The sequence below is a fragment of the Apodemus sylvaticus genome, chromosome 23 (genome assembly GCF_947179515.1).
Source record: "Apodemus sylvaticus chromosome 23, mApoSyl1.1, whole genome shotgun sequence".
NCBI lineage: Eukaryota > Metazoa > Chordata > Mammalia > Rodentia > Muridae > Apodemus > Apodemus sylvaticus.
This window is the reverse complement of record NC_067494.1, coordinates 50631562-50656871: the sequence shown is the minus strand read 5'-3', so window position 1 is coordinate 50656871 and position 25310 is coordinate 50631562. Positions and strand designations below refer to the sequence as shown.

Below are 25310 nucleotides of genomic sequence, written 5' to 3'. Positions count from 1 at the left end.
GCAAGAACTCGTAAGCCATCCATGGCTCCAGCAAGGGGGAAAGACTTTGACATTCCATTACAACAGTGACACCAGATTCCCAGACCCTGATATAATGGGGGCCATGGAAAGCATTGGCTTTCATTCCCAAGACATAAGAGAAGCTTTAAAACACAAGGAGTTTGACGAAACTAGGGCTACATACCATTTATTGAAAAGCCTGGCAAATCAGGATGATGGCAATTATGTGCAAAGAGATGTCACTAACCCAGGAGTGACACCTTTCCCTTCACCAACAGACCCTAGCACGTACCCTCTGCCTCCCAGGAGAAGGGCCAGTGAACCTTCCCTTAAAATACGAGTGTCATCTACTGGACAATGTCCTGGGGAGACAAATGCCCCTGTTGCACCCAAGAAGACACCCCCTATGGGCAGTCGTCAGCAAAGAAGAATGACTGCCCCATGCATCTGCATCGCTACTTACACTGTCGTGGAAGTAATCGAAACCCTCGATAACACCTTCTCCTCTAGCTCCCAGTTCGACAAGGCCCCAAGTGAGTCAGAAAGAAGGAGACCTTTTACTCCAAGACCCCCGCAGCCTCAGGGATGGGCCAAATGGAAGAAACGAATTTCGAATTGCATCAGGACTCTATGCTGCTGCTGCATGTCACCTGACACAACAAGCCGGAGGAAGGTGTGCCCCCAAAAAAGAGAGGACACCCCGAAGATGACAAGAAGTACAAGGCATCTTTCAGGTACATTTTTATATTTGCTAAATCTATTTTTTTTACTAATATTTGCATATAGACAGTTCATGATTAGGTTCTTGAAGTACAGTGATTTAAATCTAGTTCTATCTAGATAGTGTGGGATGTGGACCCTCCTACAATTAAACACAAGTACAATACTTTCTTATTCCAGAAGTGTAGAACCAGAAAACCATCAAATCAAATCAAAACCAAAATCCACTAGTGTAACTCAGTTCCTGTGGTTCAGCTCAGTGTCCCAAGCACAGGACTCTGGATCTTCTGAGATGCAAATGGTTTTGGGCCACACCCCCTCTGGGTTTCTTTTGTCCACAGCCCACACATCCTGTCTTCTCCTGTCAGATGGAATCGGTCCACACCTATCATTGATATGGTTGGTTATCACTGAAGTCTTGGCATCTCCAGTGTGTTCAGGGCTGCACTGTAATGAGGCTACACCTTCAACAATGGACTCTTCTGGCCTCTCACAGCACCAAGCTGGCCTGTTTTCTACCTCACCTTTGACCCCTCAGCTTTCAGGCTGCCCAAACCAATACCACCCGGGAAATTCTTACACATGATCTTGTTTGACTTCCAGCATGAGAAGCAGACTTTGTCACCATTCAAACAGACTTCTCTTGAGATATACCAAGGAATTGCTTTTGAGAAGATTTTAGCTCTGTGATGCCTCTGTCTTCTTAATCATGTCAAGTGTCTCAGCCAAAGATGAGTTGCAGCAATTGTCCTGGCTCATCGAAGTTTCCCTTTAATGTCCTGCTCTCTTGTTAATCAAAGCTGGTTCTTTGCCCCATGTTCCCCACTGATCAGTACCCAGAGATTACCAAATCAAATACAATGCAAACTACAGTGGTGATCCTATGTAAAGTTCCTGGGCACTCGACTTCAATCATTAATAAAATGGCCCACAAACTTGCCCACAGGTAATCTGACAAAAGAAATTTTTTCAGCAGTTTTCCTGTTCCAGGTGATAGTAGCTCATGTCATTCTAACAAAAATCTAACCAGCACACCTCTGAAGTGTAGTTCCCCCTAAACTTCAGAACAAAGCATATTTGTTTACAAGACTCTTTTTGAGATTTTAAGGTTGGGCTGGTCCTTTAATTCCTAGAACAGGGAGAAAATAAGAGCAAAGTAACCCAAGAATAAGATTATCCTCTGAATCTAACTAGGAGGTCCATTTCCATCTACCACAGTTTTGACTACTGTTTTTCCCGTGATATAAAAACACATATAGTGGGAATGGGGAGCCAGAATTTCCCTCAGTGAAGCTCATTCAGGTGAAAGGTGAATTGGATGCCAATGTGGCTGCCTGAAAGGTTGTTCCCACATGACTTAGCTTCATGTTGTGTGCCTCCTGATTTGATGCTGTTACACCCCACATACTTTTGCCACGCCTCTCACGTTCTCCTTGGGTTTTACAGCTTTGTACTGATTGGCCTCTCCTCACCCCAGCACATGCAAGAAGCCCCTCCCATCAGCAGATAGGTCTACATTTTCTCGGTCTTCCTCTCAATGGCTCTTGCTTCTCTGGCTGATGACCCAAGGTACCTGACATCAGAGGAGAATGGAGACTTCGGAGCCAGACCCATAAGCCTGCCTGCCAAAGAAAGGAGGGAGGCTGCTGCTGCTGTCAAGACCTTCTGGAAGTGGACCACCCCAGACCTGATGCTCCAGCTCAGGCTGCGAATAGTGATAGTAATATCAAATAAAGATAATTTGCTTATTCTCAATGATTTTCAAAGGTTGTTAGGATATATTAATTGGTTTTATCTTATAGTAACCTCATCTTAAGCTTGACACAGGAGGACTTAAAACTCTGTTTTCCATGTAGATAAAAATTAACTGGCAAAGGGCAAATAACTTTACAGATAGTAGAGAAGGCTACTGTAATCAGCTCTTTATGATATGTGTTCACTGCCATTCCTTGCAAAGGGAACATTAATGTAGAATCACCCTTTCTCATCTCAACGAAAAGTTATAACATTCTCCAATAAATATGCTGGTGTGTTAATAATGTGCTGTAAGACAAAATCATAAAAGTATGCTAAAATGAATGTTTTAAGGACCTGATGAAATATTTGTTCCTTGTTTCAAACCGCAATCAAATTGGTTATTGCAGAAGACTGATAGTTCAGAGGCCATATCCAGCACATGGTACCTTCCCAGAAGCAGACCACACCCAACATTTTCCTCTACAGCCAGCCACATGGTTATTTAGTAAATCATGTCAAATGAACTGGGCCTAGAAAGCCCCCATATACTTAGAGCTATAAGTGAAGTAGGAAGTCATGGTTTCTTTGGAAAGTCAGTTGTGGTAGACGGTGTTTTGCTGGAACAGACATGGAAGGAGTGTTGTCTGAAGCAGACACAGATGAAAGGAAGCTTTGCTAAATCAAGCATATGAAAAGATGTGTGAGAGAGGATTCTTTTCTAAACACATGCATGGATTGGTTCACCTTACATTGCCTAGCTGAGCTCCATTTGTCATGACTCCATAGAGAGAAATGCACCAAAAATCCTACTGGTGGTGTTCAGGTGGCTTCTTGCCACTTCCTCAGACTTGGGCCAATTGGCAGAGTAACGTCAGCTGATACAGACTTACAGGGAGTGTTGCTAAGCCAGACTTAATGTGCTGAGGCAAGGCCCCTGGAGGACACATGATGTTTTGAGGGAATATAAATAGGATTGAATGGACAGTGGCAGGGCCTTTACAGTGCTTTTTGGTCTCGAGACTTCCATGATTGTCCCTTCAGTGAGAGAGGTGTGGCAAAGAGCGTCTGCTGGCATTCCTGTCAGTCTTGGTCACTCCTGCTGGCTCCAACCCTGAGTTACCAGTTTTAAACTAACTTTTTGTTACCAACATTATACCTTTTAAATCATGCCCAATATCTTATAAGCCAATACTTTATAGTCAAGACATGCAAAAACTTATACCTTTAAGACCAATTAGACATAAAAATAAAGTGATGACAGGAATCCTATAAAATTAAACCAATTTTTTTCTAGCTGTAATTTCAAGAGAAAAAAGTACTTTGAACCCATAATCACAATTGTAGATATTTCTCTAGGAAAAATAACCATCAACCCATTTGCCCTACAATTTGAGATGCTGCTGGCTCTTTTAAAAGCAGCTTTTTACTCCAAGTTTAACGTAGGTGAGGCACTTTAAATCAACCCCTGCCGTGTAAACTGAGACTGAACGGGTCACCAGCAGATGAAGTTTTACCATTTTTTTTTTAAACATGAAACATAAAACATTCAAAGAACGAAAGAGAGACAGACACAAATTGGCAAATTGATGCACCAAAGCCAGACAATGCACAGAGCAGTAAGCACACTTGTATAAATATGTAACTGCTTGTACTTACAAGGATCCCATTACCTTCAGGGGAGTTGTAGCTCCACTCAGGGTGGCAGAGAGGGAATCCATAAGAGCTCGGTTGCCATTCTTGCTGTGAGGCATATGTATGCTCTGAGGGGAAATGTCACTGCAGGGGCCAGAGGTGGGGGCAACTTGTCAACTCCAGTCCCCATAGCTGGTCCAGAACCAGCCTTAGAAGATGGGGCTGAAGGGGCCGGTGGTGTCCTCTGTGAATTCAAAGAAGGAGGGTAGGGAGAAGGGTCTAAAAGGAGGAGATCGGCATCAGGATCTGATAAGACTGTCCCTTGGGGGTCTCCTGGAGAGCATAAGTCCCCCAACAGCAGAGGTCCTGTGGAGGAAAAGAAGCAATGGGCCCAGGAGGGCAGAAAGGTGGCTAAGTCCTCTCAGACAATGATATGTGGGCCTTGGTCTGAGTGACTTGCAGACCCAGTCCTAAAGATTTGTCAGAGTCAGAGTAGAAGCAGCCTGTCCCATGGATTCAAACAGTCATCAGTCCAAGTCCAAAAACATAACAGAGGACACTAAGACAGTAAAAAACAACCGCACAGCAACCACCACAAAAAAAAAAAACAGACTCAGATGGCTGTGGGCAGAATCCCCCTTTGCCCAGATGGAGATGAACCCTACCACATTCTTTCTCCCAGTGGGAAACCAGAACATCCTCCCAGTCCCCCAAAGTCCCACAGCATTCCAGCACCTCTGCCTGCCATTCTGGCAACTACAAAAACAGACTCAGATGGCCAAAGGCAGAATCCCCCTTTGCCCAGATGGAGAAGAACCCTATTGGATTCTTTCTCCCAGCGGGAGACCCGAGGGCTCTCCCAGTCCCCCAATATTGCCACAGCATTCTGGCAAGTCTGACGGCCATTCTGGCAACTACATATCAAAACCAAAACTACAGACCAAATGTGGCCTTTAGGAGAAAAACAAAAAAAGAGGCACACAACACAAACACACAGACAAAAATGACAGACATGTATCCCACATTACCTTGCTTGAGTAAACCTCCCCATACACTGCGTCTGGGGCTTGAGGAGGGAAACTTCCCGGGCAATGAATCATATGTAAGAGTCTGTCGGAAGACACCGCCACACTCAATAAGGCCACAGAAACCAGAATCACTACAATCTGCAAGAGGTTTATTGTTCCAGTGTACACGGGGCTCCCTCAGCACACAGGCAGGAGATCCTGAGCTCACTAAGACTACCCTTTTTATGAACATTTTGGCAGGGAGTTCAGGGGTCCCCTAAGTTGGACAACTCTGACTGGTTACCCTAAGCAACATTTAAAATTTTTGGTCACCTGGAGAAGGGAGGTTGTCTCTGCAATTTGGCCCTGTCCTGCCCACCTTGAAGCAGTAGTGGTGTTTCCTGGCTTTGTCTTTTTGTTGATTCACTTCCCTCTCTGGCCTCAACCTAGGCAGGCTGCTTCTGTATGGGCCTTATCCTCCCCCAGGCAGTCCTGGGCAGATTGCAAAGTTTCAGTCCAGCTTTGAGCCCCCATTCTGGGTTGTGCGGAGCTGGCCTGCTGTTTCTGACAGGGTTCTCACAAGGTGTCACCTGACCAAGCCCGCTCACTCACTCAACAGGTTCTCCAGTGCAGGAGTGAGGATTGAAAAGAAAGAGACAATTAGACAAAACTGCAGTATGACCTCAGTCAATTCTGAGACTGAAGGCAGGTTTAATAATTCTCAATCCATTTTTGTACCAATTTAATTACATGCAGGAATTAAGATCAATAGTAGTACAATGAAGAACAAGCAAGACAGTAAACACAAAATTGTCAAGGCAATAAGCAAAGTTCTGTGACACTTGTTTCCATTTGTCAGAATGACCAAAACACCTGAGCCTGCTTCCTTGTCCAAGCCCAGAATGTCGCCTGAAGCTTGCTTTTCTTGTTCCACTCTAAGTTAAACATTCCTGCCATAACCTACGTCCCTCTAATGCCCAAATGTCAGATTCCTGCCTGAAGCCCATGTCCCTGGTCAATGTCAAGTTCCTTCCAGGCAGCACAGCACCCCAAGAAGGCTCTCCACAGAGGTTAAAGCTTCTTGTCTCAGTGGTTTTCACTTTGTCCTTTCTTTTTACTTTGGATCCCAGTGATTTTTTACTCTCATCCCTCATGGCTCAGTAAGTTTCTTTGTATCTCCTTTCCTTTTTTTCCAGGCATCAATGCCTTGGGCAGTTGCATTGCTACCAACCATGTATTCAGACAATGAGTCAGAGTTATCAGAGCCGACACTGTGGTCAGCATGTTCAATGAGGATGTGTTCATGATGCAGTACACAATGTTGGAGACCTTGGGAGAGAGTGACACTTCCGACCTGAGGCTATGCTCCCACCACCTAAAAGGTACCCCAGTTGCTTTCAAGGCTCTCCTGAAGAGGGAGAAGTGGTTGGAGCCAACAATGCTAGAAGTCTAAATCATGAAAATGCTAAGACACCCAAATATTGTTTCCCTTTTACAAGTTATAGAGACAGAACACACTATTTAACAATGGAAGTTGCCAGAGGAGAAGAGCTACTTAAACGAGTCTGGGACGCTGGATGTCTGAAGGAAGATGAAGCTTGGAGCATATTTGTTCAGTTCCTCAGTGCCATAGGCTACTGTCACGGTGAAGGTGTGGTTCACAGAGACTTAAAGCCTGACAGTGTCATAGTGGATAAGCAAGGAAAGGCTACAATTATTGACTTCAGCTTAGATGCCAGTTTCACGCCTGAGCAAAAACTGGAAAGGCTGTGTGGAGCTTTCCAGTTCAATGCTCCAGAGATCTTTGGAGGCATAGCCTATGATGTCCCCAAAAGTAGACATGTAGGCCTAGGGTGTCATTTTATACTACACAATGACCCGATTTCTTCCATTTGGAACAAGAACCTTGTCTGAATTGAGCATTAAAGTAATGCAAGGGAAATACCAAATACCTTACAATCTCTCTAAAGACTTAAGGAGCATGAAGCAAGTCTTTCACATTACATTCCAACAGAGGTACCAGCTTCCCAGACCCTGACACAATGGAGTCCATGGAAAACATTGGGTTTCATTCGCAGGACATCAGAAAATCATTAAACAAAAATAGTTCAATGAAACTCTGGTTACCTACCACCTCATAAAAACCCAGGCATGTCAGGACAATTGCCTGGACATCATTTTATACTACATGACTACTGGATTTCTTCCATTTAGAGCAGGAACCCTGTCTGGATTGAGCACTAAAGTAATGCAAGGAAACTACCAAATACCTTGCAATCTCTTTAAAGACTTAAGGAGCATGATAAGCCTCTTATTAACTATCAATGCAACGCAGTGGACAAAGGTACAAGACCTCCTAAGCCATCCATGGTTTCAAGACTTTCACATTTCATTCCAACAGAGACACTACCTTCACAGAACCTGACATAAGAGGGGCCATGGAAAGTAGTGGGTTTCATTCGCAGGAAATATGAGAATCATTAAAACATAGTTTAATGAAACTATGGCTACCTACTACCTCATGAAAACCTAGGCATGTCAGGACTATGGCAACTATATCCAAACAAATTTAATTAATCCAGGAATGACACCTTTCCCTTGAACAGCAGATCATGACATTTTCCCTCTGCCTCCCAGAAGAAGGGCCAGGAAACCTTTCCTTAAGATATTAGTCTCATCTACAGGAAAACATCGTCTAAAACAAAGTGGGGAGACAAATGTCCCTCTTCCACCCACGAAGGTGCCCCCCTAGGGGAGCCGTCACCAAAGATCAATGACAGCCCCTTGTGTTTGTTTAGGAACTCACACTGTGGTAGAAGTGATAGAGGTACTAGATAACAGCTTTTGCATTTTCTTTCAGGCCGAAAAGGCCTCAAGTGAGCCAGAAAGAAGGAGACCTTTCATTCCAAGATCCCTGCAGACAAGGTGCTCTGAGAAATGGAAGAAGAGAATTTCAGCATGCATCCGGGCCATGTGTTGCTGCATGTCACTGACACAAGCAGTCGGAGGAAGGTATTTCCCCAAAAGCATGAGGACAACCCTAAGATGACAAGAAGTACAAGGCATGTTTCAGCTACATTTTTATATTTGCTTTATCTAGTTATTTTTACTAATGTTTTGGATATAGACAGTTCATGATTACGTTCTTGAAGTACACTGACTTATATCTAGTTATGTCTAGATAGTTTCGGATGTGGACTCTCATACAATTAAACACAAGTGCAATACTTTCTTATTCCAGAAGTATAGAACCAGAAAACCATTGAATCAATTCAAATCAAATCAACTTTGATTAAAAAGAACAATATATTCCTCCTTAGCCTCCAAGGTCAAGTAGGATTGACAGGTATCTCTTATAAAGTGTTATTTGTGTGGGAGGAATCACCGTTTCTGTTGTTCAGGGAGGCCGTGAGACTCCACCTGGTATTTTCTAACCACTGTCCACTCTACAAGAGGACAGTCCATACAGGACCCTCCATGGATCTTTCTTCCAAAGGAAAGACATGGCTAAGCATGGACTTAGGAGTATCCTCACATGGAATGAGCACAGTTGTAAAAGAAGCTTAGATGCTCTCAAGCTCAAATAACCCCCAAGGACCATATCTTCTACCAGCCTTGATATTCAAAACACATAAATATAGTTAATTTTGTCCACCTGAATTGTCTCAAACACCCAGCAGAAAATTATAACCAAAAAAAATAAAATGATTGGTGTATTTCTTGAACAGTTTAAAAGACCATACTCCCTAGACATTAGCTTTAAGACCACATGAGATGTTGTTCAGACAACCATTTCTCATTAGTGATTTTCTTCTTGATAAGAAAAATGCTGCCCAGATATAGAATGTCATGACCTTGGCACAACTCAGCACTGCATTATCTACCTGCAACCAAGAGAGATAATCCCCCTGGTTTTAACTGTCATTTGATTCTTAGGTTAAATTGATTTTCTTTCTCCCTCTTTAGAAGCCATGTGAAAAAGACCTCAGTGTGCGTCTGGTCATCCCAAGAGCTACCAAAGTGTCTGAAAGCAGATCCTGGGTTCATCGCTCTTCAGACCAGCCTTGGATCAGTTGCTACTACAGGCAACACTTCAGGAAACAGTCACCTAGTTTGTTTGTTATGCAGTGTCCTCTAGTTTTCTCCTCTCACCCCCCCTTCAGCCCTTCTACTTCTACAGATGGCCCTTTAAATGGAGCCTCAGATATATACTGTGTGTCAAAATAGGACCAGTTCCAGAACACCTCATGGGAGTCCCCCCTCTCTTGGACTGACACTCCCATGGACTATGCCCCCTCACAGCATGAAGCAGCTAACGTGATCATCACCCCCTTTCCTGACAACACTTAGTGTCAGTCTCTGAGATGGGGCATGAAGGCAGTTTAGATGGACACAGGTGGACTAGAAAAGTGACAACAGGCTTCCTGACATAAGCCTTCTTATTCCCAGAAGACATTATGAGACTCAGTGTGGGAGCTGAAACTATAAGGGAAGGGAGGACACAGGGGCCCTATAAAATGCCTAAACCAGAAGCCTTTTAGAGGAATTCTAGCCTTAGGTATCACCTATACTATATGAACCAAGCTGTTATTTTTACTATCTCCATGGTTTCTGTCTTTCTGAGTATTCAGTTATTGTTCATGCAAGGGAACAGCTCAAGCATCTCCTAATTATATAACTCATCAGCCTCAGTATAGAACTCATATATGTAACCTCCATGATGCTTCACAGGAAGTTTGTAGTTTGTCAAAAAATTGCAATGCTATTTATTTTAATTTTATGCATCTGAATGCATGCATGCCTGAATGTACTAGATATATACTTGGTGCCCATGAAGGCTGTAAGATAGTGCCAGAACCCCAAGAATCAGAGATAATAGTGAGCTGCCGTGCTGGTGCCAGGAACCAAAGCTGATAGAAGCAGCAAGGGTTCTTAACCAGAGGGACGACTCTAGAGCCCTGTGAGTAACATTTTGTCTTACTTGGGATATTGTTATTGTATAGAGACATCGTGACTAATGCAATTCTTACAAAGGAAAACATGTCCTTGGGGCTGGCTCACCATTCAGAAGTTCTGTTGATTATCATCATGGCGGGAAGCATGGTGGGATTCAGGCAGATATGTTGCTGAAAAAGGAGCTGATAGTTCTACACCTGGATCAGGAGACAGCAAGAAGAGACAGTGAGCTACTAGGCCTGGCTTGAGCCTTGGAAACCTCAAAGTCCTCCCCCAGTGACACACTTCCTCCAATAACACCACACCTACTCCAACAAGGCCACACCTCCTAATAGTACCACTCCCTGGGGCCTATAGGGTCATTCTTATTCAGAACACCATACCTTTGTAAGAGTAAAGTTAAATGAAAGAAGCCAGATGTGAGAGAATCCACTGAATTATTCAAAGATGAGCACTGTTAACTGGATATTTGCTGTGGAAACATTATTTTGGCTCTGCATGGCCTTCTACAATGCTTAGCAGCAAGTTCACTTTGTGAGGATTTGGAGAACTACAACTACTTTGCTCTTTTTTCTCTTTGTATGTTATGCTTCAAGTTACAACTCTCTTTCAGGGCTGGGATTGAGCAGAAGGCTTTATAAAACCTAATCAAGCTTTTCTGAGGGATGTGGCAGACCTGTACCACATCTGGCATGGAGAGGGCCAAAAAAGCTTATACTCTCTCGAGGACCAACAGGAGCATGGCATTAGGTAAGAATCACTGCCCACCCCCTAGACACGAAGAGCCGCTCTGCTCTGGGACTTACTACCCAGAAACCTCCAGATCACAACTCCCCTACACCCCTTCTACCCTTCCCTCCTCCCCAGTCACTGTTCGTTTCCATCAGTTATGGTAGACCAGGGCCACATCTGGCACAGAGAGGGCCCTACTTCCTAATACTCTCGAGAATCAACAGGAGCAGGGCATTCGAGCACTGACAGGAGCAGGGCATTGGAGAACTGACAGGAGCAAGGCATTTGAGTATTGGCAGGAGCAGGTCACTTGAGAACTGGCAGCAGCAGGGCATTCGAACAGGGTGAAGTGGGGCATTCAAGAACCAGCATCAACAGGACATCCAAGATCCATTAGCAGAAGATCATTAGAGAACTAGCAGCCTTTAATGCATTTGACCTTAGCCAAGTCAGTCAGGGGGGAGATCCCATCACCTGATTCTTCCTGGAGAATCAGCTGTTTGCAGGGCACTGGACAGAAAGAGAATCCCAGGAGTGCAGAAGCACAGGCCTGCAGAACAGAGAAGATGGAGACAGCAAGACCAGCTAGCAGCAGAGATAACTAGAGGGACAAAGGCAAACACAACATCATTACCAACAGAAACCAAGGCAACATGGCACCATCAGAAGCCAGTTCTCCCACAACAGGAAATCCTCCATACTAAATCACATCAGAAAAGCAAGAAATAGATTTAAAATCACATCTCATATCGCTGATGGAGGACTTCAAGAAGGATATAAATAACTCCCTTAAAGAAATGCAGGAGAACATAGGTCAACAGGTAAAAGCACAACAATCCCTTAACGAAATACAAGGGAATATAGAACAAAAGGTAGAAACCCTTAAAGAGGAAACACAAAAATCTCTTAAAGAAATATGCAAGAACATGGATGAATAGGTAGAAGCCCTTAAAGAGGCAATACAAAAATCCCATAGAGAATTATGGGAGACCATGGGTCAACATGCAGAAGCCCTTAAAAAAGGAATCACAAAAATCCCTAAAAGAAACGCAGGAGAACATGGGTCAACATGTCGAAACACTTAAGGAGGAAACACAAAAATTCCTTAAAGATTTTCAGGAAAAAACAAACAAGCAAGTGAAGGAAATGAACAAAACTATCCAGAATCTAAAACTGGAAATAGAATCAATAAAGAAATTACAAAGTGAGACATCTCTGAAGATAGAAAACCTTGGAAAGAATTCAGGAGTCATAGATGCAAGCATCAGCAACACAGTACAAGAGATAGAAGAAAGAATCTCAGATGCTGAAGATTCCATAGAAAACATTGACTCAACAGTCAAAGAAAATGCAAAATGCAAAATGTTTTTAACACAAAATATCCAGGAAATCCAGGACACAATGAAAGACCAAATCTAATGATTATAGGTATAGAAGAAAGTGAGGATTTACATCTCAAAGGGCCAGTAAATATCTTCAACAAAATTATAGAAGAAAACTTCCCTAACCTAGAGAAAGAGATGCCCATGAACATACAAGAAGCTTACAGAACCCCAGATTGGACCAGAGCAGAAATTCCCTCTGTCACATAATAATCAAAACACCAAATGCACTAAACAAAAAAGAATATTAAAAGCAGTGAGAGAAAAGTTCAAGTCACATATAAAGGCAGACCTATCAGAATTACACCAGACTTTTCACCAGAGACTAAGAAAGTCAGAAGAGCCGGGACAGAGGTCATACAGACCCTAAGAGAACATAAATATCAGCCCAGACTACTATCCCCAGCAAAATTTTCAATTACCATACATGGAGAAAACAAGACATTCCAGGACATAAGCAAATTTACACAGTATCTTTCCACAAATCCAGTTCTTCAAAGGATAATTGTTGGAAAACACTAATACAAGGCAGCAAACCACACCATAGAAAAATCAATAAGGTAATGTTTCAACAAACCCAATAGAAGATAGCTATACAACCAGAATTTTACCTTTAACTAAGAAGATAACAGTAAGCAACAATCACTTTTCCTTAATATCTCTTAATAACAACAGTCTCAATTCCCCTATAAAAAAGACAGACTAACAGACTGGATACATAAACAGGACCCAATGTTTTGCTGCATGCAAGAAACCCACTTCAGTGACAAAGACAGTCACTATTTAAGAGTCAAAGGTTGGAAAAAAATTTTCTAAGCAAATGTTCTCAAGAAACAAGCTGGAGTGACCATTCTTATATCAGATAAAATGGACATTCAACCAAAAGTTGTTAAAAAAGATAAGGGGGGATAAGGGGGGACTCTTCATAACTTGTCAAAGGAAAAGTCTACCAAGATGAACTCTCAATTCTGAACATCTATGCTCTGAATGCAAGGGCATTCACATTCATAAACGAAACTTTTCTAAAGCTCAAAGCACACATTGCACCCCACACAATAATAGTGGGAGACTTTAACACCCTACTGTTAAAAATGGACAAATCATGGAATCGCAAAATAAACAGAGATACAGTGAAACTAACTGAAGTTATGGACCGAATGGATATAACTGATATTTATAAAACATTCTACCCTAAAGCAAAAGAATATACCTTCTTCTCATCACCTCATGGTACCTTCTCCAAAACTGACCATATCAGGTCTTAACAGATAGAGAAATAGTGAAATTATTTCATATATCTTATCAGATCACCACGGTCTAAGGCTGGTCTTAAACTCAAACATAAGCAATGGAAAACATACATACACATGGACTTTGAATAAGACCCTTCTCAGCGATACCTTGGTCAAGGAAGAAACAAAGAAAGAAATTAAAGACTTTTTAGAATTTAATGAAAATGAAGGTACATCATACCAAAATTTATGGAACACAATGAAAGCAGTGCTAAGAGGAAAACTCATAGCTCTGAGTGCCTCCAAAAAGAGAATGTTACAAAATAAGCACGTTACAATTCACCCAGCACCGGAAGCTCAAGGAGGAGGACTTAAGTAAGGGTGCTTTGGTTCCTCTGAGAAAGGGAACAAAATGCTCACAGGAGCAATAAGGGAGACAGAGGCTGAAGTAAAGGCCACCTAGAGACTGAGCTACCTAGGCATTCATCCTATAAAGTCACCAAACCCCAATACGACAACAAGAAGCATATACCAAAAGGAGCATGCCATGGATGTCTCTGGAGGGGCCCTGACAGAGCCTTACAAATACAGAGGCAGAAGCTAGCAACTGGGCATGGGGTCCCCAATGGAGGAACTGGAGGGTGGTCCTAAGGAGCTGAAGGGGTTTACAGCCCCATGGGAAGAATATTGTTTTCGGCCACCCAGATGCACCAAGACTCCCAGGGACTGAACCATCAACCAAGGGATACACATGGTTCCACCCAAAAATGTGGCAGAGGAAGGCCTTGTTGGGCATCAGTAGGAGGAGTGATCCTTGGACAGGTGAAGGCTCAATAGATGTTTCTTTAACAGTTTTCTTCTTTGCTGCTTACATTTAAGAAAATGAAGTGAATAACCTTGGAGTTTGAACCATGTAGACGAACAAGTCAATTGAAATGCCTATAGTTGTTAATTTATGGTTTTAGATTGTACACTGCATAGTGAATGGGAGAAAAATGCTCATTCCTGGAAATCAAGTATAGCCAGAGGCAGGTCTGTACGAATGTGACTACTTTTAAAGTCAACTTGCATGGGCAGTAGTTACAGGAGAAACTTGGTGAGATTGAGTTATTTGTAACAGGTGGAGGGCGGGGTACAAATGCAGAGGAGAGAGTCTTAGGGAAGTGGTCAATAAGCACCCAGGCCAGATGTGGTCCCCAGGGGTGTGGGGAGGAAATCGCGACCAAGGTAAGGCAGCACACCCAACCCTATGTTGAGAAATAGGTACCTTTTTCAGCCTTCCAGCTTCTTCTTCTTCCGGGATGAAACCTGACATTTCAAGCGGCTGATAAGACTCTACTGTGCTGGGCTGAGTCCTTATCCACGCTGACCTCCATCGCCCCTTGAAGCCTGTGGACTGGGACCTGAAACCCAGACAGCCTCCCTGGCGCGGACCCCTGCGGGGGAAGCCAGTTGAGCACAGTGGACTCTGGGCTCCAACTGTCCAACTGTCGCGGGTCTTGCGCTTGGAGAGGAGCCCTGGGGAGGCCACGCCGCGTTCCCGAGATGTGACCCGAGCTGACAGCCCATGCACGGTCTCCGGACCCCGTGCCCGGCCACCCGGCCCTGCCACAGCTGCTGCTGCACACACTGCTTCTGCTGTTTGCCTCCTCGGGACGTGCAGGTAGGAGAGTTGCTCCCGTGGGGCACAGGGCTACCTGTCAGGAGTCTGAAAGGGTTCACTCCTGGCTCCAGCTTGCCAGAACCGAGCTGGGGTGGGGGTACAGGGTCAGCCCTCCTGAGTGGCCCAAAGCTTGTCCCTGGAGACTGGTGATCCTGAAGGCGAGGGGCACTAAAACCTCCGCAGCTCCAAGATCAGAGTTTGGAAAAGCCAAATCAGCCCCAAAGGGGTAAACCACATCCTTTCTCCTGGCAATCCTGACAGGCACATATATGTGATTCTGAGAAATAACAAAGCATAAAACACTGGAAGGATTTTTCTTTGTTGATTTAAAGTTTAAACCATAACCGCTGGAATTCAGAAAAGCCAAGCTGAGTCACAAAAAATAGAAAAGTATTTTCCTTTCTTTTCTTTTCTTTTTCTTTCTGTTTTTCTGTCATATAAAATCATACTCTCGGCAACCTATCTCAAGATTTTAATTAAAGACAACAGCCACAAGGCTTCCCAAAATATCGATTGTAGTTTTATAAAATTGATTCAGGCACCTCCTGTGTCCGTTAGCCTGGAAAGAACAAGCGAATGGGGAAAGCAAGTTGCACTGAGACTGCAGTCAGAGAAAACGCGAAGCTCATTAAGTTCTCAGGGGCAAGAAACATGTACGCTGGCCTTGGAGCGGCTTCTGAGCAGTAGAGTCTACACGAAAAGATTATTTTCTAATTCCTAAATTTATGCAAATGTATGATTATAGTTTAATAATCCAAGATAAGTCAAATGTGAAGAGGCTTATTCATATATCCCTGATGTGAATTTGGCTTTTTGTTTTTAAAGGACAGTTGAAGTTTATTATAAAAGGTTTAGACAGAGATTTAAGTACAGTAATCAGGGGGATGAGATAAACACACACAAACACACACATATACATACATATATATCTCTCTATATACATATATATAGATATAGATATATGATTGAGAAAAGATCTCCACCTACACATATACTGTGTGCAATAGAGCCACCATACTGAACTTGCTTGGTTTTAATCCAAGAAATAAAGCTTGCTCACTAACTGGACTAATGAAATGATATTACAAGGCAACAATACTCGTAGCTTAAAAGCCAACTTTGAAACACACACACACACACACACACACACACACACACACACACCAGAGGGCTGTTGATCTATGAGACCCAGCATGTAGCATGGGACTGACCTCCACAGACACTCTCACAAATACTAGGAAAGCCAGTTAGAAGGTACATTAGGTGCTTGGATCCCATTCCTACACTTAATCACTGAACCCATGGATAATCTTCACTTCTGCACGAATGTGGACTTTTAAGAATTGTATGACATTACCACTTAGGAGTAGATACTACTTTAACTTTGAGACTTTTCTGCACAAAATTCAAAGCTATATAAGATAGTGTTGATAGGATCAGGCTGTATTATTCCAGAACACCCAAAGAGAAATAACATCCTATGTGGCATCAACATTTGATACACATTTTGATGTTTCATTTAAGGTAAACAACTACAGGAATTTTGAATGTCCCTGCTGTTCCCTGAGGGGTGCGATACACTGCCAGTGACTCTCCTCCGTCTCTGGGCAGAGGGTTTACCATATTCATCCCTATGGCCTATTAACCTCGATCCTATAGATCATTCCTGCATCTTCACGTCTGTGTGTCATTTCTGTATCTCCACAAGGATGAGGAGCCATGATCAACCTCACATAGACAGACATTTTAAATCTAAAGGAGTGGGAAACAATGAATTCCTCAGACAGTATGGCCCTGGTCAACCCCACAAAGGCTTCCTGGCTTTTGGAATTTTCTAAATCCTGGAATTTTCTATGCCCCCATCTCTCTCTCTCTCTCTCTCTCTCTCTCTCTCTCTCTCTCTCTCTCTCTCTCTGCTCTGTCTCCTCCCCTCTCTCTTTCTTCCTGCAGTTTAGATTTAGCTATCATGATTGTGAGCCAATTTCTTAATTTCTTCTTCTTCTTCTTCTTCTTCTTCTTCTTCTTCTTCTTCTTCTTCTTCTTCTTCTTCTTCTTCTTTTTCTTCTTCTTCTTCCTCCTCCTCCTCCTTTTCCTCCCTCTCCCTCTCTACAGCCTTACTTTAATTACTCCCCTTCTTGTCTTTTCCCAATTCCCAGAGCAAGGATCCAAATGTCCCAGGATCCATATTTGCAGTTCCCTCTGATAGAAGGGTGCTCTGTCATCTACCATGGCTAAGCCCTGCTGAGTCAGCATTTCACCTCAATGTGTCTTCCCCTAATTGGAAAGCCAGACTTCATAGTACTTAACTGGTCCCCCTATCCAACTGCTGCTTCTTTGAATTACCCCTGCAACATCAGGGTGTAATTAACAACCTGTCCCCTGTTAGAGCAAGTCTCACAGGAAACTCACTACCCAGACAGGCAAGATGCCCCGCCCACTACTAAAAAAGTCCTTCCATAGACAGCTCCACACTTGCTCCTTGTGGTTCTCAACCATTCTCTGTGTTTATCTTGAGCTGAAAGGTCGACAGGATAAGAAGCACGTGTTCCAATGCAGGAGGCGGCTACCATACTTCAGCCTCTTTCTCAGCCTCCCTTCACAGTTTCTTGGGAGGCATCATGCCACGCCCCCTTTCTCCATGTTATTTTCATGGTGTCTCCCAATGGTCTTGTGACCTCTTGGGCTGACTCCATGCAGAGCTTGATGAGGTGGTTACCTTATTAAATGTGAAACCTGGCCAGACTGTCCTTCCCTCAGTCATCATTTCTATGACCTACAAGGGCCCTCTTCTATCTAGTTTGTCTTCTGAAAGACAAATTCTGGCCAGATTCAGGATTTCACAATAGTACACTTTCTCCAGTCTAGCAGGGGTGACGTCCTGCTTGCCTCTTTTAGCTACAGAGGAAAAAAGTATGATTTTACTGTTCTCTCTAGAATCCCTGATATCTGTGATAGTGAGGTGTTAGTACAACCAAGGCACTCGCACAGAGTTCTTCCTGCTTTTCGAGGGAGGTTATCACATCCAATCTTTAGCCACCAAGATGGTGGCTCACCACTCTACCCACTAGCTGATCCAAAGCCGATTCTGCTTGTAGCTCAGAGGACTAGAATGCCTCCCTATTACCCAGACTTCGCCCAGTCCCACTTCCTTTCCTCATGGGAATGCCCTCCAGCTCCCTCTGCAGATGGAGTCAGTCTCCTCCCACTCAACTAAACAACTAAAAGGTTCTGTCAGCAATGGATACAATTATTTGTTTACATGTTTTCACCAGTTCAATTTTCCCCTTCCCTACTTTCTAACTGTTCTCCCTACATCTGCCTCCTTGTTCTTCCTTCCAATTAACCTGTTAGTTCTTACAGAATTCTCTTAAATGAACAAGAAAATATATAACCACATCAACTGTTTAAAAGCAGTCACAACAACCTACCACAAGCTGTGTGGCTTCAAAACTCATAGCTTTATTGCTCAGGGCTGTGGAAACTGGAAGTCCAGGGGCCAGGTGCTGGCTCACTCTTCCTAAGTACTGGGGGGAGGGGGAAAGGGGGTTCAGTTGCTGACAGTGTCACCTGTTCCCAGACCTGCCCCAATGACTGCCTTGTCTGATCTCCTCTGCAAGTGGCCACATCTCTGTGTCCCTTCACATGGTCTTCTCAAATAGTCTGTCTGCCTTTGTGTTCAAGTTTTCTGTTTTTGCAAGAATTTCAACCCAGCCTATTGACTGAAAAGGTTCTGTTTCCAACTAAGGGCAGTTTTGAGTTACTGGCTGGGGATGGGGGAGTGTCAGAGTCTCAGTTACTTTTCTTGGCAAGTACAATTCCAGTCTCAACATCTACCATGTGCCCCGAGATCTATCCACAGACAGCAAGATGACTTATGTGGTGAGAAAAGGGGGGTGGCTTCCCAACTGCAGATTCTCCTCTTGAACATCTTCAGTAGTCCTCTTCCACTACTGAAGGAATCCTGCAGAAGTGTCTGGCTGGGAACAATGAGGAACTGAGAAGGTTGGGAGCAGATGTGAGGGTTTCTGTTCTGCTTCCCACAGCAGAAGCACACAGGAGACCACATTGCACTCCCAGTGCAGATGATGGTGTGCCCTGCATCTGAGATGCTCGCTCCTGAGACTGCTGTCCCTCTGCACTTAATAGTTTGTAGACATTAAGTGCAAAATAGAATTTCATGTACGCAGGGATGAGGAATTTGAGGTGCTCAGATTACACAACATGAACTTAGTGTTTTATACAGCCATTTTGTGTTCTCAAAATTGTTAAACACATCCTCGCTCAGTGTGATTTTTTAAATAATTTTTCTTTGTGGCTTTTCATTCATTTTTTCAGTGTCATTCATTTACACACATAAGTCTTCAAGGCTCCTGACTGACAAGCAAAAGACTCTTTCTCCATGTGGTCTCCAGAGAAAGACAGAAATATGAGGGTGCAAATGCCAGGAGACAGCAGGTTTTGGCGAGGATGTGGAGAAAGAGGAACACTCCTCCACTGCTGGTGGGATTGCAAGATGGTGCAACCACTTTGGAAATCAGTCTGGTGGTTCCTCAGAAAACTGGGCACGTCACTTCCTGAGGACCCTGTTATACCACTCCTGGGCATATACCCAGAGGATTCTTCAGCATGCAATAAGGACACATGCTCCACTATGTTCATAGCAGCCCTATTTATAATAGCCAGAAGCTGGAAAGAACCTAGGTGTCCTTCAACGGAGGAATGGACACAAAAATGTGGTATATTTACACAATGGAGTACTATTCAGCCATTAGAAACAATGAATTCATTAAATTCTTAGACAAATGGATGGATCTGGAGAACATCATACTAAGGGAGGTAACCCAGTCTCAAAAGATCAATCATGGTATGCACTCACTGATAAGTGGATATTAGCCTAGAAACTTTGAATACCCAGGACATAATCCACAAATTAAATGATGTCCAAAAAGTATGGAGGAGTGGCCCCTGGTTCTGGAAAGACTCAGTGCAAGAGTATAGGGGAATTCCAGAACAGGGAAGTGGGAAGGGGTGGATGGAAGAATAAGGGGACGGAAGAGGGCTTATGGGACTTGCAGGGAGTGGGGACCCAGAAAAGGGGAAATCATTTGCAATGTAAATAAAAAATATATCAATAAAAAAATTAACACTTTGTGCCTTAGGCTTTCAAATGTTAGTCTCTGTTAAGAAGCATATACAACTAGGCAGTGATGACACATAGATTTAATTCTCTTTAATCCCAGCACTCAGGAGTCAGAGGTAGGCAGATCTCTAAATTTGAGTCCAGCCTGGTCTACTGAGCAAATACCAGGAAAGCCAGGCATACACAGAGAAACCCTGTCTCAAACAAACAAACAAACAAACAAACAACAACAAAACAACAACAACCCCCCCAAAACAAACAAAACAAAACAAAATAATCATTTAGAGACTTCAATCAAATAAATATTTATAGGGTCATAGTCAATAGGCATTACAATTCTCCATGGCTTTACTGGTTTTCAGTACATCATGGAACATTTAGATTCTTCACCGGAGGATGCTCTGGTTGGCACTGTTCATAAAGGTGAACTTGCTACTATTCTTTTGTCTAGAACGATGAGAACAATTTCATGAGTATGCTGGAAAGGTCAGAGCATCCTCCTCTACTACTGACCTGTGCCCAGCCCTACAGCTATGAATGGACTGCACTACACAGGAAGTTCAAGGGAGCATTTAAGCTTTGTGTTCAATTTAAAAACTTGCTCTTTTATCCATTTTAAATCGTTTATCCCTCTTTCTCTAGCTTAGACTTAATTTGTTCCATAACTTCATTTCTAATCCCAAGTTGATTTAGTAATTATTTAGCATATTTTACCTAACCTAACTTACTTGTAAAATGTTTTCAACAATTGTAAACATGAACAAGTGACATTGCAATTACTTCTACTCCAAGACAACTTTGTAGATGTCAAACTATTAAAGTTCTCTAGCTTCTGCCTGTTTTGTGAGAAAGCAAAGATTTACATCATTCAAGCTATGATGTTGTCTAAGGACATAATATAGCTCTAACCTCCAATCTCTTTTATCTTGGGTGAATTTATTTGCTACTGTGGAGTATTATTAAGATGTAGTTGCTGACAACCATTTTGTCTTTCTCTTTTATCCCAGTGGCCAGACAGAGTATAGTCACTGGGATCTACCCTATTTGGCTCTCACAGGAGTTTTATCTCAGTAAAAACATCAGGTAATAATTGCAGGCATAAATAAGAAAGATGAGTAGCCATTTTCCATAGAAAAAAAATTTCCTATAATAGCTTTGTGCCTCTTGAGCAGAGTTAAAGGAGGCAATCAATTTGGAACAGAGACAAGGGTAAGATAACACTTCTAACCTTTTTCCTCCAGAATCTCTGTAGCAGAGAAGTGCACCTGGAAAGTATTTTTAATACACAGAAAGAAGTATATAGACTTGAAGCAGTTCTCAACCTTTCTAATGCTGAGACCCTTTAATATAGCTCCTCTTGTTGTGGTGACCCCAATGATACAACTATTTATGTTGCTACTTCACAACTGTAATTTTTTGCTACTGTTATGAATTGTAATGTAAATATCTGTATTTTCCAGTGGTCTCAAAGGGATTGCAAGTCACAGGTTGAGAGTCACTGGCTTAAAGAAGTTGAAAAGGGCTGAATTAATTTCAGTGTGCCTCATGATGTCCTCACAGAGAATTCAGTACAATGACCAGTTATCTCAGTTGTATGTTAGTTAACAGTTATAACCATTTTGGGAGACAGATTAAAATGGTTATATTATCCATTAATTTTCAGTTTTAAAGTGGTGATAATTTCAGCTTTTCCACTAAAGATATGATACTATAAAAAGTCTCCTGAGATGTAACGATATCTGATGGAAGAAAAAGGAAAAATTTAAATCCACTTGGGACATCATTGAAATGACTAGACTCAAAAATTAAGCTCTTTTACATCATTGATGTACTATAACTAAGTTCATGGGCTTTCTTTTCAAGGCTGTTCTCTTCTGGACCTCATCTCTTGGCAGATATATCTCAGGATTGCAAAAGGACTGCAATCAGAGTCACTAGTTGTTTGGCTTTTGTTTGTTTCCATTTAGACTAGCAGTTTCTCCATTTAGGTAGGAATATTCATCTAATCAAGAAATAACAATGCTATATTATTATGATCAGATCATTTAGTTACATACCTACTGTAGTGGCTATTCCTGGTTGTCAACTTGACTATATTCTGAATGAACTACAATCCAGAATTGTAAGGCTCACCTATAATCCTCATCTGGAGGCTGAGAGATACAAGTTTCTGACCTGGATCATGACATGCAGATTTTGAAGCACAGTGGCCTTTAATCTGGGCCACACCCACTGCTGGAGACCTACATAAGGACATTGGAAGAAGGAAGATTCACTCATTCTTTGCCTGCTTGCCTCATGGGACTGACCAACTGCTAGATCCTTGGACTTCCATCCACAGCTGCTGCTGACCATTGTTGGGGAGTTGGACTGAAGACTGTAAGTCACCAACAAATTCCCTATTTAGAGACTACCCATATGTTCTGTGACTCTAGAGAACCCTGACTAATAAACCTACTCTTAACACTATCTATCACATTAATGAAAGCTCATGTTTTTGTCAGCTTAAAATGAATATTTCATATTCCCTGAATCTACAAATGACCTAGAAGGCTTAGGTATGAGGTTTATATTTGGAGCTGGAGTACTGTTAGTATATTGTACAACAGTTCAGTACTCTGTAAATAGGGCACCATGGTTAAATGCTTTATTTATAGCTCTTTTACCAGTAAGTTTATTCTTTTTTTCCTCCTAGAATTATTATGTTTCAAAATACTCTCATGAAGAATGCCAGGGCATTAATTTTGTCAACTTGATAAACTAAGCTATGCCACTGAGGGTATTTCCCAAGAAAACATATGACTCTCTGTTGCTAATGGACTGCTTTACTTGTTCCAAAATTAAAACAGTTTAAGGCTTAGTAGATAAGATCCACTGCTGAGAGCACTTTGGGGTGCCACAAATTAAGTAGGTTTTGGAAAATTACCAAATATAAGTTTTCTTTTTACATGTTTTTAAGGCTAGAGGTTTAGTGATACGTCAATCAATAAGGAAGTGTTCTTGGCTGTGACTAGGTCAGTTTTTGGATAAGATGAGTCATTGATAAATTAGAATAAAACAACTCATATCTTTGTGTATTGAGAGAGTCTTAACATGCACTTCATAGATCCTAGGGAGTGATTTCACTGTGTATTTGAAAGTCAAATTGAGGGCCTCTTTTGCAAGCTTATTTGACACAATAAGCTATAATGGGTCTTTTAGGGTTCTTTGGGCTCAAACTATTTAGAAAATTACTCACTGTAATGGCTACTTTGGAGCAGAGACAGGACTTGATACAAATGTTTGTTAAGAACACTGGACTTTGCTGATTACATTTCCAATGATGTCAAATCGAAGCTAAAAGGGAAAGCAAGGATTTTGGAAGCAAGATATTATGCTACTTGGAGATGACAATACATAATTCAGGAAAGGACCAGTGGCAGTCACTGATTAAGAATTGGGAATTTATACATACGGATTTTAGTTGCCACAATGAGAACAACATTTTAAATAAATTATAGTGCATACAATACTTTCACCATAAAAGTATGCTGAATATGTAGTGTATTCAATGTTATAACATCCTTTGCTTTCTATATATTAATCACAAATAGCAAATAATCATTGGTTGTATGAATAAAATAGGTATGATATTTTACCTGATAATTCTTAGTTTTCAAAGCTGATTAGCAATTATGAAATGTTGACTCCTAGTAGACATATAGTTATAACTAATTAACTTTTAATCCCATTATAATTTAGCCTATTGTATTTAAATAATTTTGGATACTGATGAATAAGCTTTCTCAGGACAATTACTTTGCATTTGTAAAATAATAGAAATTTATTGATAAATTTGGTAAGCCTATGTTTGGAATGAACATAATTAAGGGTATCTAAAGACAAGAAAATTTGGTATCAAATTTAATATTGAGCTGTGATACAAATTAAACTACATTTTAATAGTTAATCTACCATTTGACTGAACTAATGAAATGCTATATGAGACAGAATTACCTTCAGAAAGAGGTCTGAAAAAAATTGATATTCCTTACCCTTAACTGTTTCCTTGCAGGAAAACCCAACCAACCAATCAGCCAACTAACAAATGAACCAAACAAGCATGTTAAGAATACACCATTTTTACTATTGTAGAGGTAAAATATAGATTGGAACAAAAGGTAAAGTAAGAATAGCAAGACAAATAAGAAGGTTCCTACAACAACCCACAAGAGAATCTGAGATTAAGAAATAGAGATATTTTCCCCCTTCACAGTATTTATAATTAAAACAATAAAATTACTATTAGAAGTAAGACAGGGAAAAGTTTGCTAGACTTCTACTCTGATAATATAATCAGGGTGTGGAAATTGTTTACAGATTGACCAAAATGAGGATGGTGATTTCTGGTGAGGGTTCTTGGTGTAGAATGATCTATGTCAAAATTGCAATATCAAGTCTGGCATAGATAGTCCTAATACCATAGTAATTCCTATGTCCTGTTTTCTTTTCTTTTCTTTTTTTTTAATTACTTTTATTTTTTATAGCCCGGTCGTTACAACCCTCCCAGTCCGCCTTCTCACAGTTCCTAATCCCACTCCTCCTCTTACAGGGAAGAGGAGACAGGCTCCAAGAGGATGCTCCCCTCCAACCCCCACCAAACATCCCCTCTCCCTGGGACCTCAAGTTTCTTGAGGGTTAGTCCCTTCTCCCACTGAGGCCACACTAGGCAGTCCTCTGCTGTGTATGTGTCAGAGGCATCAACCAGCTAGTGTTTGCTGCCAAGCTGGTGGCTCAGTGTCTGAGAGATTTTCAGTCTAGGTTAGTTGAGACTATTGGTCTTCCTATGGAGTCACACTCCTCCTCAGCTTCTTCCAGCCTTTCCAGAATTCAACCACAGGGGTCTCCAACTTCATTCTAACAGTTGAGTGTAAGTATCTGCATCTGACTCAGCCAGCTACTTGTTGGGCTTCTCAGAGGGCAGCCATGCTGGGCTCCTATCTGTAAGCACACCAAAGCATCGGTAGTAGTGTCAGTCCTTGGAGCCTCCCCTGGTGATGGAATACAAGTTGTACCTGCCACTGGATCTCCTTTTGCTGAGTCTCTTCTCCAATTTTGTCCCTGCAGTTC

At 42.1% G+C, this 25310-nt stretch overlaps 1 protein-coding gene across 1 annotated transcript in view; it reads left to right on the top strand.

The window, feature by feature from the left end:
• Positions 1 to 2475, top strand: part of LOC127673877 (sperm motility kinase Z-like) — a 3344-nt gene extending 869 nt beyond the window's left edge. The window contains exons 1-2 of the mRNA XM_052169624.1: positions 1 to 734; positions 2167 to 2475. The exon at positions 1 to 734 is cut by the window's left edge and continues 869 nt beyond it. Of these exons, the coding sequence (XP_052025584.1) occupies positions 1 to 734; positions 2167 to 2177 (745 nt within the window). The 3' untranslated portion in view covers positions 2178 to 2475. The remainder of the gene's footprint in view (positions 735 to 2166) is intronic.
• The last annotated feature ends 22835 nt before the right edge of the window (positions 2476 to 25310 follow it).